Source organism: Saccopteryx bilineata, chromosome 9 (assembly GCF_036850765.1).
Source record: "Saccopteryx bilineata isolate mSacBil1 chromosome 9, mSacBil1_pri_phased_curated, whole genome shotgun sequence".
In the NCBI taxonomy this organism is placed as follows: domain Eukaryota; kingdom Metazoa; phylum Chordata; class Mammalia; order Chiroptera; family Emballonuridae; genus Saccopteryx; species Saccopteryx bilineata.
The window spans coordinates 37717734-37736335 of NC_089498.1; the positions used below are offsets into that span (position 1 = coordinate 37717734).

General features: G+C 58.5%; 1 protein-coding gene across 3 annotated transcripts; it reads left to right on the forward strand.

Annotated features, from left to right (window-relative positions):
* The first annotated feature begins 1349 nt into the window (after positions 1 to 1349).
* Positions 1350 to 18027, forward strand: SLC7A10 (solute carrier family 7 member 10). 3 transcript variants are annotated; one of them, XM_066242997.1, is made up of 11 exons: positions 1350 to 1617; positions 10794 to 10998; positions 13647 to 13798; positions 14035 to 14160; positions 14231 to 14384; positions 15158 to 15281; positions 15363 to 15466; positions 15812 to 15908; positions 16128 to 16277; positions 16900 to 17077; positions 17316 to 17584. In XM_066242997.1, the coding sequence occupies exons 1-11, from the start codon at positions 1467 to 1469 to the stop codon at positions 17444 to 17446; spliced, it is 1572 nt and encodes a 523-aa protein (XP_066099094.1). In that variant the 5' UTR covers positions 1350 to 1466; the 3' UTR covers positions 17447 to 17584. The 3 variants fall into 3 exon arrangements, with proteins under 3 accessions (XP_066099094.1, XP_066099095.1, XP_066099096.1); XM_066242998.1 differs by having other exon boundaries at positions 1371 to 1617; positions 17366 to 18027; XM_066242999.1 differs by lacking the exon at positions 15363 to 15466 and having other exon boundaries at positions 1371 to 1617; positions 17316 to 18024.
* Positions 18028 to 18602: the final 575 nt, after the last annotated feature.

The window sequence follows — 18602 nt, forward strand, 5'->3', positions numbered from 1 at the left end:
CCGCTCCCTACCCCCAGGTCCCCGCCCCCCACTTCGGAAGTCCCTTTTCACTCGACGAACCCCTGCACCAACCACCTCTCGCAACTTGATGCTCGGCGCATAGCCTGAGACGGCACCCCAGCCCCCACCCGAGCCCGGGTCCACCCTACAGTCTTCGGACCCCGGGCGGGGGGCCCCCGCAAACCGCAAGACCGCCGGCAGGGGAAGGATGGGACGCCTGGCGCGGCCTCATCCACATGCAGGGGACAGCGCGTCGCAGCGGCCGCCAGGAAAAGACAAAGGCTGTTCCGCCGCCGGCTGCACCGTGCCAGGCTCGCCCCGCCCGCAGCCCCGGTGGCCCCCGACGCCGCCCCCCGCCCCCCGGTGTCTGCTCGGCGGGCCGGGGCGGCACAGTCCAGCAGCTCCTGGGAGGAGGCACCTTCCCTCGGATCCTCAAGCCCGACTTCCTCCTGCGACCTCAGGGGCCACAGTCCCTTTCTCTGTGTCTCCCGATAATTGAGGTGGCCTCGGCTCCTTGAGCCGGGTTGGACTGCGTGGGGCTTTCCCTAAAGACCAGAGTTCTAGTCCACTGAGCCCCGACTGTAACCTATGGCCAGGCGTCTGCAAGTAGAACCTGTCAGACACAGCCCGGAGCCCGATCTGGTGGGGGCGGGGAGGGTGGGGGGCTGGGCAACACCCTTCCAGGACTCCCACAAGGTGCGGGTTTCGGTGAGTGCGGGTGCGGGCTGCCCTGTCTCTCCACTTTGATGGTGGGTGCTTAGGGTATCCTGACCCCTCAGAGGGATTCCAAGACGCAGCCTCCAAGCCTCCTAGGGCTGTCCCTCACCCCCCGCCGCCACTGTCTGGAAGCCGAGACATCAGAAAAGGTCGTCCTCTCCGCCCCCATCACTTGCTTCTACAAATCGTTGGGCCTCAGCGTCCACCTAACCTCCAACCCTCCCCCACACACGTGCTCGAGGTCGTGCCAGAATTCAAGGAGTATGGAAGCGCTGGCACACAGTGGGTCTCAATACACAAGCAGTTCTTATTTTGCCAGCTTCCTCAGTCTCCTTGAGGGCAGGAACAGTCTCGCCTTTGATCTCTGCTCCCTCGCCCCCACCCCGAGCGTGGATGTAACTCAGGCAGCAGAAGGACTCCTTCCTTCTCTCAACTAGGAAGTTCTTTCTAGGTCTGCCCCGAGTCCTCTCCTTCCCTCCTAGGACAGGACTGTGGAGGGGGACAGCAGGGGTATTTTCCTTTAAGGGAGGTGGGGGAGGGGGCTGCCGGACAGCCCTCCTTCCGCGGCTCCTGGCCCCAGCAGCCCGGGGCCCACGGCCCGGGCCCCGCGCCAGCGCATGCGCCCGCCCGTGAGCGCTGTCCGGGCTGCGAGAGCGGCGCACTCACCGACAAACGAGCGCACCGACGGACTGACGGCCGGTCGGATAGACGGGACAGCGCACCGAGCCGGGACGCGGCTGGACAGAGAAATGGCCAGCCACACGCAGCAGCCAAGCGGGCGCGGGAACCCCGGCCCTGCGCCCTCGCCTTCCCCCGGTCCAGGCCCCGGCCCCGGCGCCTCGGAGCGGGTGACGCTCAAGAAGGAGATCGGGCTGGTGAGCGCCTGCACCATCATCATTGGTGAGCGGGGCCCCTGGCGGGCGGGTGCCTAGGGTGCAGGGCCCAAGGCGAGAGGTGCACAGCCGCTTGGAACAAGGAGCACCGCTGTCCTGGCGCTCCCACCTGCCTGCGACGATGGGACCATAGGTGAGCGGAAAGCCAGAGCACCTGCAGTGTCACCTCTCACACAGTGGCCGCAGGGCTTCTAGTTCCCACCTCCTCGGGCGCCCTGAATCCTCCCGCCTTTACTTCGCTGTGAGGCGCTTTGGCAAGGCAATTACCCTGAGTTTTCTTATCTAAGCAATGGAGAGGATCGTGGTCCTGCCTAAAGAGCAGGGACCTTGCAAGTGTGGGGGCTGGGTAGGCTGACCGGGCTAAGGCCTCAAGTTCTGGTCTGTGGCTCAAGCTAAGTCCCTGCTATGTGCAGAGTCCCAGTGCCATGCTGTGTGAGTGATTTAGTCTTCAATATCAGGAGGGGCTGTGGGTAAACTGGACAGACAGATAGAGCCAGCCCAGTGGGGAAGTAGGTTCAGAATATATTTATTGCAGTTTAGTGGCAGGACCCCCGAGAAGGGGACGGAACAATCAGACTCCAAGATGCCAGTGTTGGGGTGTGGGCAGACCAAGCCTGCAAAAAACCAACAGCTCCCTGAGCTGGGATCCCAATAGGCACTCACATCCTCTGGTTCTCTGGCCCCAGCTTCCTCGCCTGAGAATGGGTTCATGCATGTGTCCTGCCCCCATATGGGAACATCTAGGTAGATGGGGAGTGGGGGGGGGCGCTCAGGGTACAGTGAGAACAGTGATAGGGTTTTCCTCTTTCTGTCCCCAGTCAAGAACACTGACTTCTCAGGAACTGGCACAGCCTGTGTCCACACCAGGTGACTCAGAGACACTTCTGTGCCCCAAGAGTCATGGCTGGAGTGATGAATGACAGGGGTCTTGATTGTTCTTCATCTGTCACTTCCTCAACCAATGGGAGCTGCTGGTCCATCCACTGTCCACCCACCAGGGATCAGGGGATGGAGAAGGTTGAGGGCTGAGGAGAGTAGCCCTGGGTCTTTGCTGAACCTCCCGCCCACACACTGGGGGCTCCTGGACCTGGCTAAGGCCTGGCTCTTGGCTAGCATTTACACTCACACCAAGAGTTGCCCCAGAACGCAGCCTCTATGCAGGTAGCTGTCTGCCTCCCCATTGCCCCTGGAATGGCATCTTCCAGGAGTGGGTCCTGGCCTGGCCTGGCTCTGAGACCTTCTTGGCCTAGGGTGCTCCTTCTTGACAGTCTGCTGGCAGGAAGGGCTGGTTCCAGGGATTTGGCCAGGATACTGGTTAGAGCTTTGTCCCAATCCACACTCTTTCCAGGAGCTGTGCCCCCAGGAAGGGGAAGCCCGCACATCATGGATAGGCCAAGAGGCTGGGGTCAAGAGGCATGTCTGGAACCAGCTTCAGTGCTCTTCCTAGGCCCTCAGCAAGTCCAATATCCTGGAGCTGTATTCCTACTCTACCTTCTCAGGGGGTGACTTGTCCAAGGGTGGCAGACCCAGAACACAGATGACCAAACCCCAACCCAGAATACTCAGTGGTGGTCCAGCAACCTTGCTTGGGGAGTTTTGAAGGGTAAAAGCAGACAAAAGGCTACTCTCCTCAGCTAGATTGCGCAGGAGACAGACCAGGGGAGCATCAACCTGAACCAGAGGTGACAAGAGATGAGCGAGGAAGCAGGTGTAGACTAAGGCAGGGTCTGCACTGCCATCCCCACCTGATGCCGTGAAGGCGCCCACCGACTCCCCATTCACCGTTCTAGGGGGCCCACCTCCCACATATTACCCGACCTTCCTGTCCTGGGCAACCTGGTCAGAAAGTCAAAAATGTCTGTAAAATATCATATTTTAGCTTTCAAAGTCTTGAGAACTTTATATCATAGTCCATAATCTTTCTTGTTTGTTACCAGCTACTGAACTTATCTCCGAAACTTCCAGATAGATTTTCCCAGATCCTGTAATCGTCTTCACTTGTACCCCCAGCCCTGTCCCAGGCTGAGGAGTGGAGCTTTCAGGAATTGAATGACATGGAAGGGCTTTGGCCTAAAATAAGACTCCACCTAAAATATGTTTTGGACAGCATCTGCTGGCCTCTGTGGACGTCACCGGAGGTGAACTGGCCAGCCTGGGGGGAAAAGAGCCAGCTGGGGCAGGGCTGGGCAAGATATTGTGCATCCAGTGTCTGTTCTGAAAACCACCTCCTGTACCGCATGAAAGCATCTTCTCCCTTTATCTCATGTGGTTCTCATGCCTGCTTTGCAAGATGGGACTTTGTATACCCATTTTACAGACGTGGAAACTGAGGCTGGAAGTTGAATGACGCTGCTACAAGTGGTGGACTCGGGTTTTGGGAACAGATTTGGGCTCATTTCCCAATCCTTTGCCCATCAGAAGTATACTGCTGGGCAAAACTGGGACCAGATTCATAGGCCTTAATGGAGGAAGGTTAAGACTGAGCTCATCCAACCAGGCTTTACCGAGCGCTCCACTCCACTCTGGATGGGTGAACAGATAGAGAGAAATCTCCCCCGTCTCCCACACTTCCACCCAGGGCTGTATGTACAGGGTGTCTTGTCCTGACTCAAGGACCTCAGCCAGCTCCCTCTAAACCCACACCCAAGGCAGGGACTTGGCCAGCTCCAGCAGAGTGGGAGTCACCCCCGGGTCTGCTGACTAGGCTACCCTGTCTTCCACTCTCTCCCTTTGACTCAAGTATCCAGCCCATGGAGGTCTTTGTGAATCAGGCTCAAGTATGTTCAAGGACTCAGGAGTCTGACGCTTCATGAACCCCTTCTCCTTAAGAGCCAGTCCCCGCCCACCCAGCCTGTCCAGGCTCCTCTCTGTGGTCTTCAGGCCTGGAGGTGGCTGGGCTGCTCAGAGGATGGCCTTCTCCGGCACTCTGGCCTCTCCTCACCAAGACCCCGAGGAGGCAGAAGGTCACACAGGGGCTTGTCTGTGCCTCACCACTGCCCCAGTTTACAGAGGAGGAAACTGAAGACCCGAGGCTGCAACCAGCCCAGGGTCGGGTGCCCTATGTGCTCTGGGAAGCCACTCAGGCCAAGCGCTCAATCGTGTTTAACAATTAGGTACTGAACAGTGTCGGGCACTGTTCTAGGTGCTGGACACACACTGCTCTAGGGAGCAACGAGACAATATCCCTGTCCTGCTGGAGCTGACACTGCAGCATGGAAGTCAAAGGGCAAACGAGATAACCAGCTGGATGTTCAGCTGGCAGGGTTAAGATAAGTGTGCTCAGCTGAGAAAATTAAGGCAGGAGGGGGGATTCTAGATAGCACATGAGGCAGGAGTGGGTTGGGGTCCAGTTTTTTTGCCTTCCCTTTGTGTCATGGGAGCCCCAGCAGGGCTTTGAGCAGAAGAGGGATGTTGTGACAAGATGGGAAGGACGGGGATAGGGCTCACAGTGGAACAGAGGCTGTGGGCAGCAGGAACAGAAGCAAGAAGCCTGGTCAGGAGGGTCCTTGAGTCACAGTGGCTCAGAGCAGAGTGGCAGCCGTGGAGGTATGAAGAGGAGGTTCGGTTCTGGGTGTGCCTGGTAGAGCTGAAGGAGCTGTGCTGATGGAGGATGTGTGAGGACACAGGATGTGGGAAAAAGAGGGGAGGCAAGGGCGACACCTGCCCATCCAGCCCATCCAGGCTCCTCTCTGTGGTCTTCAGACCTGGAGGTGGCTGGGCTGCTCAGGGTTGGTCCTGAGCAGTCTGGAGCGCAGTTTGCCATTTATTGACCCGGGAAGACTGTGAGAGGAACAGGTTCGGGGGAAAGAGGGCTAAAAGTTAGGAATCCCGTTTTGAACGTGTGAAATGAGAGATGCCTATTTGTTGAAGAATCATTTGGATATACGGGTTTAGTTGAGCAGGGTGGTCCGTGCTAGGGATATAAATTTGGGAGTGGTCGGCAGAAGCTGGGGTACTGGCTGAGCTCTCCAAGGGAGTGGGTGTTGTAACAGGAAGAGGCCCCAAGGCTAAGCCCTGGGGAACCTGCCCTCTAGGAGTTAGGAGAAATGGGAAGGAACCAGCAGAGAAGCTCAAGAAGCCCGTGAAATAGAGGGAGAACCAGGAGGCTGCCCCGTGAGAGGAAGGGGTCAGCTGGCCAGATGTTAATGACAAGGGAGGTGCACACAGGCCAGGGCTGGACCGCTGGACCTGGTGAGACTCAGCCTGGAGACAGTGCACAGTCAAGGCTCACTAGAGGAGGCGGGGCTGGGCTGAGCAAGCCGGCCATAGAGGGCACCACACTTCTGCTCATCCCCCTCTCAAAAGGAAAGTGGGTTAGGCTGGACATACATGCCGGCCAATTGGCAATTCTAGGCATGTCCTGGAAACATCCCCACTCACCTCCCTAGAGTTCTGCCAAGGCCTCAGCAGGCACTTTTGTCCCACTGGACGGGTGCCTGACACATGCTCACTGTAAGGACATTCATGTGCTTAGACGTACAGGGTGACAGCAGGGCCCCCAAATTAGAGCCCTGGCTTCTGACCCCAGGGTATTGAGGTTCCATAGAAGTCAGGTCTCCAAAGACCAGATAGGGTGACCTGAGGTGTCTCTAAGGTGAATGACAATACTAACATCCATAGGCTCTTCCTGGGGCCCCAGTATGCCAGGTGGGGTGGGAGCATGCCTGCATCACTGCCTCGTCTCCCCATTTGACAGATAAGAAGGCCGATGCCTGACCTGTGGTGGCGCAGTGGATAAAGCGTTGACCTGGAAATGCTGAGGTCACCGGTTCAAAACCCTGGGCTTGCCTGGTCAAGGCACATATGGGAGTTGATGCTTCCAGCTCCTCCCCCCTTCTCTCTCTCTGTCTCTCCTCTCTCTCTCTCTCTCTCTCTCTCTCTCTCTGTCTCTCCTCTCTCTCTCTCTCTCTCTCTCTCTCTGTCTCTCCCTCTCCTCTCTAAAATGAATAAATAAAAATAAATTTAAATTTAAAAAACAAAAACAAAAAAAAAAGAAGGCCGAGAGGTGAGGTGAAGTACCTTGTCCACAGCCCCCACAGGGGTGGGGTGGGGGAATCTGGGATTCAAACCCACATCTGGGAGATCTCAACTAGTAAGTGCCATTGCCCATGGCCTAGGGGCCTGAGGGCCTATCAGTGGGAACTTGGAGCTCTTTGGAGCAGTTTGTACCTTCCAGAGAATTTGGAGGCCAGAGGCTTCATGGATCACACTCTAATAGGAGATACTGGGACTCATTGCCCAGAGCAAAGGAAGAAGGCCTGGCCCATGGCCAGCCCCTGGTCAGGCCCAACAGGGCAGTGTGACCATGCACCCCGAAAGAGTCAGGGATAGGCAAGGTGTGTGTAAGGTGACCCAGCCCTGTGAGTTCCCTGTCCTTTTGAAGGAGCTCAGGTATTTCATCTCAGCAGACCCTACCCTCAGGATGGCAAATAAAGGAATCAATCACTTCCTGGCCATCCTCCAGATACCATGGCAATAGGGCAGGATCCTGGTTATATGGGCCAATGTAGGGAATCAGGGTGAGCTTCCTGGGAGCGATGTTGCTTCAGGGAGGCCAGTGAGCTGGAGAGAGACCCACACAGTATGGGACAGGGGGCCGTGAGCAGACTATGTTTCCTTGGGCCCCATGCAGATGTACAAGACACATGCACCCTGCCCAGCAGTGCCTCTGTCAAAGTCAGTTTGGACCAACGCTCTGCTGCCCCCTCACCCAGTGGCTCTGCTAGGAATAAGGAGAAACTGAGGCCCAGAAGGGCACCACTGGCCTGAGCCCACACAGACAACTCCTGAAAGTGTTCCTAGGTCTGCAGGGTGCTGCCAGCAGCCTGACAGGACCTTCCTGCCCCCTCCCCAAGTCAGACTGTGCATTCCCCACACACACGCCAAGGACAGCTGGCTCCTTCCACCACTGTGACCTCCACGGTCCACCCCGGTGACCTCCATGGTCGGGCACTGCCTCCCAGAAATAGGTCAGTGCGCACCGCAGCAGCCAGGGGAACAATGGCCCTTTCTTCGTTCCTCCGAGGAGCCGGGTAAGCCCCATCAGCCCTAACATCTTAATGTGATAAAAACCACTCAGTGCAGGGTGGGGGAAGTGGGGCAGGAGGGTTGGAGGGGCTCCTCACATCCTTGCCCACCTGCCCAGGAGCTCTAGCCCCACCATGGACCTGTAGGGACCACAGGGCGGCCGTCTCATTGGGTGGATGGGAACACGAAGGCCTTGGCAACCACATTTCTCCAGACGGCCGTCAGTGAGACACCTGAGCAGGCACTCAGCAGTGCTTCCTGGTCCATCCCCTGGTCCCTGGTTCCTGTCCCTCCTCCTCTTCTTCCAGAGCAGGGTCCTCAAAGGGCTGATTCTGCTGGACCTAAACGTGAGGGCTCAGGAGGGAGGCCTGCGCCCGCCCCCATGGCTGGGCAGCACCCCTGCAGCACCTCTGTACAGCTCGTTGCCCCTTCCCCTCACCTCTGCACTCATCCAAACTCTGGAGCTCCAGCCCTGTCCCTTCATCCCGTTCCCCACCACCACCACCACTTCTTGCTCTCTGCCGCTGGCCCAAGCCCACAGCCCCTGCTGCTCCTCTCAGAGCCCACCCAGCCCACCCAGCACACATGGTGCAGTGTCAAGAAGAGCCCATGGACCTCCGCAGGGTTTTCTGCCACCTTCTAGCGCAAACTTGCAGTACCCAGGCCCAGAAAGATGCCCCCAGGGACCTGAAACGTTAGCTGGCACAGGTGTTCCTTTGAGCCACATGGAGAGCAGTCCTTCACCGTAGCCTGAGGCCATGTGTCCAGCCCCTCCCCCAGATCCCGCCATCCCAGTATTCAGCTACTGGACACAGGCTAGTGACTTGTCCCTTTCAGACCCCAGCCTCAAGGACAAGGTATCAGGTATGACTTTGCTGAGGGCTATGCCCATGAGGCCCTGCCAGGCTGAACTGTGGAGCGTGGTAGGGTCCCCACAGGGTGGGTGGCTTAGGGCTCTGGATGCCCCAGCCGCAATGCACCTTGCAAGGCCACCCAGCTTCTTACAAAGCCACCCAGCCCCCGCTGGCTTCCAACCTCACTGGATTTTGGCAAATCCCACTCCAGCAGGTCCTGAGAACATAGACTGCTACCGGGGAAAGCAAACTCAAAGGACTTTTAGAAACCCAGCAACCCACCCAGGCCCTGGGCCCCTACGGCAGGTGAGGGAGGTTGCCCCTCTCCCACTGGGAGCAGGCTGAGGGCACAGCTTACCTCCAGGGTCTGGAGGACATTAATTCTCTCGTCCTTATCTGGATGTATTTAGGGCTCCGGGGATGTGACTGGAAAACCAAGCGGGCATCGTGGCGGTCCAGACTGGAAATCTGTGTCGACCGGGGGTGGGGGTGGAGGGTGGCACCGTGGACAAGGGATGCATGCAGATTGGCAGCCACAGCTGTGTCCTCTTCCAGACCCGCCTGCGGCCTGGCAGGTGGAGCAGGCGGGCTCTGCCTGATGGACGGGCATACCCCTGCAGGGCCATGGTGGGTGGGGTGGTCTTGTTGAGGGGCTGAGCCTCAGATCCCAGGAGTGTTGTTTTTTATTCATGGCCTGTGGATTCTGGGACTGTGTCCTCTGGGGTAGGCCCTAGTGCAAATCACCAGGGATGTGACCTGATTCGTTTACACAGATGAGACTTCCATCAGGACGCTGCCTCCACTTTGCCCTAACTGGCAGGGAGCTCAGGGCTAAGTGGACGTTCAGAGTCTTGCTTATCCTGGGAAACTGCTCTGCAGATTCTGGCTTGGCCCCTGAGCATGTCCCCTTGTTGCACTCCCAAACACTGTGGCAGGGAAGACCTGCCATGACCAGAGATTGCACTTGCACCCCAGCCTTGGAAGCCAGCCATCCCCTCTGCTCTCCTTCCCAGCCCCCTCCGGGAGGGCCGAATGGAGAGTGCTGTCCCCGTTCCATAGATGAGGAAATCGGCCCTCACATCAAGGCATTGGTGTCACTTTGGGCATGAGGCATTATTTCATCCATTAGTGTACTCAGCAGATGTGTACTGAGCACCTATCGTGTGCTGAGAAATTGAGATGAGCAAACACAGGTGAGGCTGCAGACAGTACACAGAGTCATGCAAACAACAAGGCAGAATACATGTGGATACAACTGACAGCTTCCCTCATGGTATAAATAATGCCCTTGTACAGACAGGACTCGAGAGGTGGCCTGAGCCGGGAGAGATCCCCAGGTCTCCTGAGCCCCCACCTGGTCTGCGATGAGAGCAGCGACCTCTGCAACCAGTGGGCTATCCCAGGGGGAGAGGCAGTTCGTTCGTGTCCAGACCCCAGGCCGGGCCAAGAGTCCCGCTCCATTGCCCTCTCCATTCCTTGCATGATGGCTGCTGACCAACTCCTGGCCCTGAAAACACACCCCACTGGCTCTTGCCAGGTCCTGGGACATTTTCACAGTGCCAGGAGACAAGGTCTCTTCAGAGTGTGTCTGCAGCCTGGGTCCCGGGTCCGGGAGGAGTCCAGGAAGCAGGCAGGGGAGCTCCCCGACAGGGAAGCGGGGGATGAAAGAGAAACAAAGTACAGGCCAAGGTCTGGGGACCCACAGAGCTGTGAAGCGGGAGGAGGAGCCCAAACCAGCACGGTCAGGGGGACTTCACAGGGGAGGGGCCACTTCCTGAGTCCCTCCATGAGGTTGGTCTTCAGTCAATGGGAAAGTGGTAGAAAAGAGTCCTGGTCAAGGTCTTGCTTTAGAAGGCCAGCTCTGGCCCGCAGGTTGGGAGTAGGACAGGTAGCTTGAGGTTGAGAGGAGTGGAGGCCTCAGGCTGGGGCAAGGGGCTGAGCCTGGGCCCTGTGGGAACGCACAGGAGGGGCCGCGACTCTGCCATCCCTCGCGTGGCTGCGCCTCCTTGCTTGAGCTTGCCTCTTACTCGTGGCAGTAAGGGGTGGGGGCGCAGAGAACTCAAAACAGGACCCCACCTCTGGCAGGGGAGGCTGGCTTAGTGGACAGGTGCCACTCCTATAGCAGGGACTGGGGAAGGTAGATGATGAGCCCAGAGTGGGGTTGCAGGGTCTGAGGGACCCAGTGACAGCCGCAGGTCTCCAGGCCCTCCTTCCTCCTCCAGAGAGCAGCCTGGGTTCTCTTCCACTCTGCAGCATCCAGAGGCCCACAGAGAAGGCTGACGCCTCCCCATCTCCCCCGCAGGGAACATCATAGGCTCCGGCATCTTCATCTCCCCCAAGGGGGTCCTGGAGCACTCTGGCTCTGTGGGTCTGGCCCTCTTCGTCTGGGTCCTGGGCGGGGGCATCACCGCCCTGGGCTCCCTCTGCTATGCGGAGCTGGGAGTCGCCATCCCTAAGTCTGGCGGGGACTATGCTTACGTCAATGAGATCTTCGGGGGCCTGGCTGGGTAAGTGTGGGGCAGCAGCGGCCTGGCGGGCAGTGGGGAGATCTCTCCATAATAGATGGACAGCTGGGCCGGGACCTGCATTTTCTCTTCGCTTTTCACATCACAGACAGACCATGTAGGAAAGGTGTTGGAGCTGTCGGGCCACCTTCCAAGAATAGGGTGGGTGGGACCAATGCCCACATCACTCAAACTATACACTTCAGCCCTTTGACCTCTCTGTTTCCTTTTAAATAAGCTGTCTCTAAGCCCCACTCCCCACTCAGTACTTCTGGATGGAGAGGCCCTTACTATCTGAAACCTCAAAGTAATGCTAGCATCCAGGTAAGGATAGCCTTGATTTTAGTAAGCCCATATGAGGGGAGTGGGAGGGCATGATATTCTTATCAAGTGCCCTGCCAAGAGCTCTCCTTTAAATAGCTCCCAATACTCCTCTATTCAGTGAAAATTAGCTGAGCACCTACTGTGTGCTAAGGGCCAGGGGTGCTTAAAAGCCATGTCCCTGTCCTCACGTTGCTCACAGTGCAGAAGGGAATCCCTCCAATGTGATTGAAACCTAGAGGATCCCAGTGTTGAGTGTGTGGGTGAGAGCCAGTGGCCCAGCAGCCTACCACCTGGGGAAGGCGCCCAGGAAAAACCACGTTTGTGCCAAAGCCTGGAGGAACAGTGGTATTTTCTCGGCCGAAAAGTAAGGAGTTGGAGCAGGTACAGAGAGTGGTCTGGGCCAGCTTGTCAAATCCATGGGAGACAACAGAGCTTGGAGGGTGGGGCAGCCTCAGGGTAGATGGCAGGCATCCCCAAACTATGGCCCCCGGGCCGCATGCGGCCCCCTGAAGCCATTTATTCGGCCCCCTGCCGCACTTCTGGAAGGGGCACCTCTTTCATTGGTGGTCAGTGAGAGGAGCACTGTATGTGGCGGCCCTCCAACGGTCTGAGAGACAGTGAACTGGCCCCCTGTGTAAAAAGTTTGGGGACCCCTGGTGAAGGGGGATCAAAGCAATTGCAGCTGTCCCCCTGAGCCATGCTGAAGGTCTCAACAAAACTACAGGAAGATTCCAGAATCATATAGGAGCCTGGTCAGGGAGGAGGAGGAGCTGGTAGCCAGCATGGCACTAGCAGAGGTGGGTACAGTAGGAGTGGCACTTCCTCTCCCACTGGGGAGGCTCCCCAGGTGGCGATTCCTGGGATGGGGTGGGGGAGGTTTAAGGGTGGGGCTTATTGGGGGGTTTGTGGCATATCTGGGGAAATGCTCAATCAGGTCTTGGTGGGGGGCGCAGATTTCTGGAGCTCAGAGAAAAAGTCTAGGCTGAAGTTCACAATGTTTGGGGACTTTAACGGGACTTTAGGTGTGGCCCTGACAGGGCATGCACACCCCTGAGTGCTGTCATCTGGGGTCAGGGTCCTCAAAGGGGAGAATTGTGCTGAGTAGCTGGAAAGAAAACTAGAGAAGATGGGAGGGAGAGGAGGACCCAAGAACCTACCCTCTGCTCAGCCTGGAGGCACCCAGCATTAAGGGTTTGCACAAGGGAGCTCCTAGCTATGCGGAGGGTCATAGAGCTAGGCTGCCTCAGAAGCCAAGGGGTTGGGGGGAGGGTGCAAAAGGGGCAGGCCCTGGCCGGTTGGCTCAGTGGTAAAGCGTCGGCCTGGCGTGCGGAAGTCCTGGGTTCGATTCCCGGCCAGGGCACGCAGGAGAGGCACCCATCTGCTTCCCCACCGCTTCCCCTCTCCTTCCTCTCTGACTCTCTCTTCCCCTCCCGCAGCTGAGGCTCCATTGGAGCAAAAGATGGCCCGGGCGCTGGGGATGGCTCCTTGGCCTCTGCCCCAGGCGCTAGAGTGGCTCTGGTCGCGAGGCCCCGGATGGGCAGAGCATCACCCCCTGGTGGGCGTGCCGGGTGGATCCCGGTTGGGTGCATGCGGGAGTCTGTCTGACTGCCTCCCTATTTCCAGCTTCAGAAAAATACAAAAAAAACAAAAAAAACAAGGGGTAGCCAGCAGGGCTACAGAGCAAGGGTGAGGACCAAAAGGAGGGTACCAGAGGTTGATGGTGTCCCTCAATGAGGTGATCCCCACCCTAGAAAGCTGGACTAGGGGCTAGGACCACTCCCACAGACCGACCCCCCTGGATGCAGACAGAGCCCCCGGGAACAGGTAGGGCCTCACAGCCTTGAGCAGAAACCCCACTCCTATACGGCCATCCCGCAGAGGCACAATTAGGGAAGAAGGAACATAAATTACTCCCCACTCCTGGCCAGGGCTCTGCAAGGTCTGGTCCCTCAGGGGATGGAAGCTCAGAGTCTGCCATCTGCAGCCACCGGGCCTGCTGAGATCTGCAGCTGGACAAGATTCAGGGGACACTCTGCCCCCTTCCAGCGCTGGAAACAGCTCCTGGCCGGGGGCTGCGTGGCCTTTAGAAAGGTGGTTAGTTCCCCAGGCAGTTCTCGACACCTGCCCCAGGGCAGCGCATAGCTGTTTCGCTGTGCTGAATGCAGTCTCTGTTGGAACCTGCCTCCCTGGACCAAAGCCAACCCCCAGTGTTCACACCAGCCCTCGGGTTCCAGGACCCGGGGTGCAGCCCCACTGCGCACACCTGGGCATGCTCTGCCAGGAAGACGATGGGATGCCCATGCCGCTTGGGGCCTCGCTCGTTGCAGCTTCCTGCTACTCTGGAGCGCAGTCCTCATCATGTACCCCACCAGCCTGGCTGTCATCTCCATGACCTTCTCCAACTACGTGTTGCAGCCCGTGTTCCCCAACTGCATCCCCCCTGCTGCGGCCTCTCGCGTGCTCTCCATGGCCTGCCTGAGTGAGTGCCCGCCACAGGGCTGGGCTGGGCCTCTGCTGCCTGCCACGTGTGGGAGGACTGGGGTCCCCTCCTGCGGCCAGCTCCGGAGAGGTCAGCCTCAGGGCGGGGCTTCTTGCACTGTGGCGCTGTGGAGTGTGCCGACCTCCTGCAGCTCAGGCTGGACTGGCTGTGCCCCCGCCCCCGCCCCGAGGGTCCCGCCCTCAGGCGCTCACCTGCCCGGCCCCTTTCCTCCCCAGTGCTTCTCACGTGGGTGAACAGCTCCAGTGTGCGCTGGGCCACTCGCATCCAGGACATCTTCACCGGCGGGAAGCTCCTGGCCCTGTCACTCATCATCGGCATGGGCTTTGTCCAGATCTTGCAAGGTAGGGCCAGGGTGGGGCTGTGCCTAAGGGCTGGGGAGATGGCGCTGACCCCTGACCTCTGGACTCCCAGGACACTTCGAGGAGCTGAGGCCCAGCAATGCCTTTGACTTCTGGATGACACCCTCCGTGGGTCACCTGGCCCTGGCCTTCCTGCAGGGCTCCTTTGCCTTCAGTGGCTGGAATTTCCTCAACTATGTCACCGAGGAGCTAGTTGATCCTCGAAAGTGAGTGGCGCACCAGGCTGGGCCCTGGGGGTGGGGGGCGGTGACAGGAGAGGCGGCCTCCCCGCGCAGGCCTGCCGTGTCACCTGTGACTCGGTCTGGTCATCTGCCTGACCAGGCTACTGTCCCCCAGGAATGGCTGTGGGAAGACAGCTGGGATGCTCATGTTCCCGTCTGATCATGTGTGGCTGTGGGCAAGTCACAGCCCCTTGTGGGCCTCAGAAACACTGAGTATCATTGTTCCGCTGTAAATGGATCCAGCTATTTGCATTCGGCCAAAAATTATATAATACATGTGTGCACAACATGGTCCCTGCAGATGAAGTCAGTGGCTCCATCTGATGCTTAGCCAAGGACCCCATAGTGAGCAGTTCCAGCTGGGGCTGGGCCGGTAGGGTAGGGAGTCCCACGGGCATCCTAGGTCTATGGACTGAGTTCTCAGAGCACTTCTGGAATTTCCAAGGCTGATTTTGGCTGTCTGCAGTCTTCTCTTTACATGTAGATAGATATTAGACTCGCCTCTTAGGGTATGATGTAGCCCCTCCCCCATCTGCCTTTCCTCCCACCAGCCTGTGCCTAGGCTGGGGTTAGGGGGTCGGGGGTGTGAGACAGACAGCAGTGCTGCCCCCTTCCCTGCCCCCAAAGCCCCATCAGACACAGGCGGTGGAGACGACACTGCTCCTGTTGCTGGGTCCCTGGTCCCCCTCCTCATGCCTGGGCCCTGCCCACAGCCCCCCGAGGGCCGACACTGATACGTTCCACCCCTGTGCCTCCAGGAACCTACCTCGAGCCATCTTCATCTCCATCCCGCTGGTGACCTTCGTGTATACCTTCACCAACATCGCCTACTTCACTGCCATGTCCCCCCAGGAGCTGCTGGCCTCTAATGCAGTGGCCGTGGTGAGTGGGGCCCCGCTTGGTCCGCAGCCCTGCCCCGCCCCCGCCGGCCTCACGCGATGCCTCTCTCCTGTGCTCTCTCAGACCTTCGGGGAGAAGCTGCTGGGCTACTTTTCTTGGGTCATGCCTGTCTCCGTGGCACTTTCCACTTTCGGAGGGATCAATGGCTACCTGTTCACCTCCTCCAGGTGACTGGCCTGGGGAGGGGGAGGTGCAGGTGAGGCAAGGTAGGAACCCTGGCATGTGAGCCGTGCTGGGGCCCAAAGGAAGAGAACGCCTGTCAGGTGGGCCCCCCTGAAGCTGAGACGATGAACTCCCCCGTAATAGATGTCTGATCCCAACTCTGAGAAACAAAAAGCAAGAGGGAGGCAGGCTAGAGGGGGACAAGGACTGCCAGTGGGGCTGCTGGGGCCTGGAGCAGGGGGTGAGAGGTGACAGCGCAAGAGGGACATCAGGGCTAGCGCTGAAGTCCAGGATCTGGCCAGAAGGGAGGCCCAAGGCCAGGCTCACAACCCCCACCCATCTCTGTCTAGGCTGTGCTTCTCTGGAGCCCGAGAAGGGCACCTGCCCAGCCTGCTGGCCATGATCCACGTCAGACACTGTACCCCTATCCCTGCCCTCCTCGTCTGCGTAAGTTGGGGGACCCAGGCTGGTAGGGCAGAGAGCCCAAGCCACCCAGCCATGTGGGTAGTGGCAGGGATGAGCTCTGGCCCTGGTGGGCAGCCCATGGAGGGAGTGGGGAAGGCCAGGGCTCACCGACCTCCTGGCCTGAGCCCTCAGGCCCCGGACAGCCCTCAGGGCTGACAGGAGGCAGGTGAGAGGCCAGCCCTCAGCTCAGTCCTCTCCCAGTGCGGGGCCACGGCGGTTATCATGCTTGTGGGAGACACGTACACGCTCATCAACTATGTGTCCTTCATCAACTACCTCTGCTATGGCGTCACTATCCTGGGCCTGCTCGTGCTGCGCTGGAGGCGGCCGGCGCTCCACAGGCCCATCAAGGTGAGGCCTGGGGGTGGGCGTGCCGAGAGCTAGCCAAGCTTCACCCGTTTGGGCATCAGTGGCAGGTGATGACAGCGAAGGGGATTCCAGCTTTCACCAGGGTGTAGGCCCTGCTCAGGGCCTTGTGGGCACTGACCTATTCAGTCCTCTTATCAACCCCATAAGGTGGGTGCTCTGAATACTCCCAGTTTACCGACAGGATAATGAGGCTAAGATACTCACTCGTGGTGCACAGGGTTCCAGGAGCCCACACCAAAACAGAAGACCCTAAATGAACTAAAAGAAAATTCCTCCTGTTTGCATATAAATCCTTGAGCTGGAGAAGGGTTCAGTGCCTGAAATGTGACAGACCAAAAAATAACTGACCTTCAGCCAAGTGCAAGTCACAAGTCCACATACAATCGCTGTGTGGAGCTCAGACCTGCTGACGCTTTGACGAATCTGCAACAGTTTGGCCAGCTGGACATCCACGAATGGGCTTCCAGCATGCTGGGCTGCTGCCAGAAGGGGGCCAGCCCCTCAGGCTTCAGCTCCCAGAAAAGAGCAGAAAGTGCCAGGCCCCCAGGGTGGTAGGGCAGGAGGGGGGGTCCTGCGCCCTTGTTGCACTACTCACTCTCTCCAGGTGAACCTCCTTGTCCCTGCCACGTACTTGGTCTTCTGGGCATTCCTGCTGGTCTTCAGCTTCATCTCAGAGCCCATGGTGTGTGGGGTCGGCGTCATCATCATCCTCACCGGGGTGCCCATTTTCTTCCTGGGAGTGTTCTGGAGAAGCAAACCAAAGTGTGTGCACAGACTCACGGGTGAGCCAGGCAGCCTCTCCCAGGTACTGGGGCTGGAGATGGGACCCACTGAGGGGCTCGCCCGTGAGCGGGGTCTCCCAGCAGCTGCACTGGCAACACAGAGCCTAACCACCACCAAATGTCTCCCCACGATGTGGCCCAAGTGTCTGAGACCCACCACCAAAGGGGCAGCTCCCTGAGGACCCCTCTCCCACGGGGTCAGACCCCAAGGTCCATCTGTCTGTCTGTCTGTTCTCAGAGTCAATGACGCGCTGGGGGCAGGAGCTGTGTTTCGTGGTCTATCCCCAGGGCGCCCCCGAGGAAGAGGAAAATGGCCCCTGTCAGCCCTCTCCACTGCCCACCTCGGACAAGCCCTTGAAGACACAATGAGACACTTGTGGAGCCTGAAGCAGCTATTTCTGTTTACATGTTGTTTATTGAGGAGGTGTTTTGCAAAAAAAAAAAAAAAAGTTGTTTTTCCTGAAGAAAAAAAGAAAAAAGATCCAACTCTTAGAGGCCTGTGACAAGGAAGCCCTACTCTGTGAACTGGGTTCCCTGGCGCACTGCCCTGCTAGCCTTTCCTGAAAAGATCTGTGAATAAAACAGGGCTGGTGGAACATGTCTCAGGTGAGTGCCGGGGGGCCTGGCTCTGGGGCACCTGTGGAGCTGGCGGGGGACGGTGGCAGGCTCTGGAGGACGTCCTCGGCGTGGGGGACTCTGGTGTTTGAGCCGGGCTCTCCCATTCTGGGACCGCAGCTGGGTCCGAAGCCACCCCTGCCCCAGAGGGACACTGAGTATAGGAAAGTGGCTGGTGTGCCCCTCCCCAGGCCCAGCAGGACAGGCTGAGTCTCAGCCCCTGGAGAGAGTCCAGGGATTCCCACCAGAATTGCTTTTCTTGCCATAAATTCCCATGGAGGGAGTGTCAGGATTTCAGAGCTCATGGCCTCATCTTAGTTTACAGGTTAAGGAAACTGAGGCCCTGAGACAGAATGGGCTGGATTTGGCCAGTCAGTTTGTGCCTCAGCCTCTGTCCCCTAAGAAAGCATCTAGCATTATCTCCCAGGGCCTCAGGGCCTGCAAGAGACCCACAGGATTCCTCTACCCTGTGTCCACATTTTCAGTGCCCCAGTGCCCAGGAAAATGACCCTCTCAGCTAGAGGGCGAAGGGAAAATATCACGAGCTTGGCCAGGCCCGTGCTGACACCGCAGGCATGATGAGGGTAGAAGCCTCTTAGCCCCGCTCCTCCAGGGTCTGTGGGGAGGAGGGAGGAGGGCTAGCGCCCACCACAGACAGGTCCACGGCCACGGTCAGTCCAGGCACAGCTCCGGCACCCCCCAGTGAGTGAAGTGAGAAGCCACAGACAACACCCCAGAGCCCTCTGCCCTGGACCTCCTGCTTCTCTGGAAACGGGTCCCCAGAATGGAGAGGGGGAAGTGGAAGTGAGACTCCAGGGGCACCACTCCGCTCTCCTCCCCACTGAAGCCCTCAGCCCCGCCTCAGTGCCCACCCCGGCGGGGCACGCTGAATGTGGCGGGCTGGTGGGCT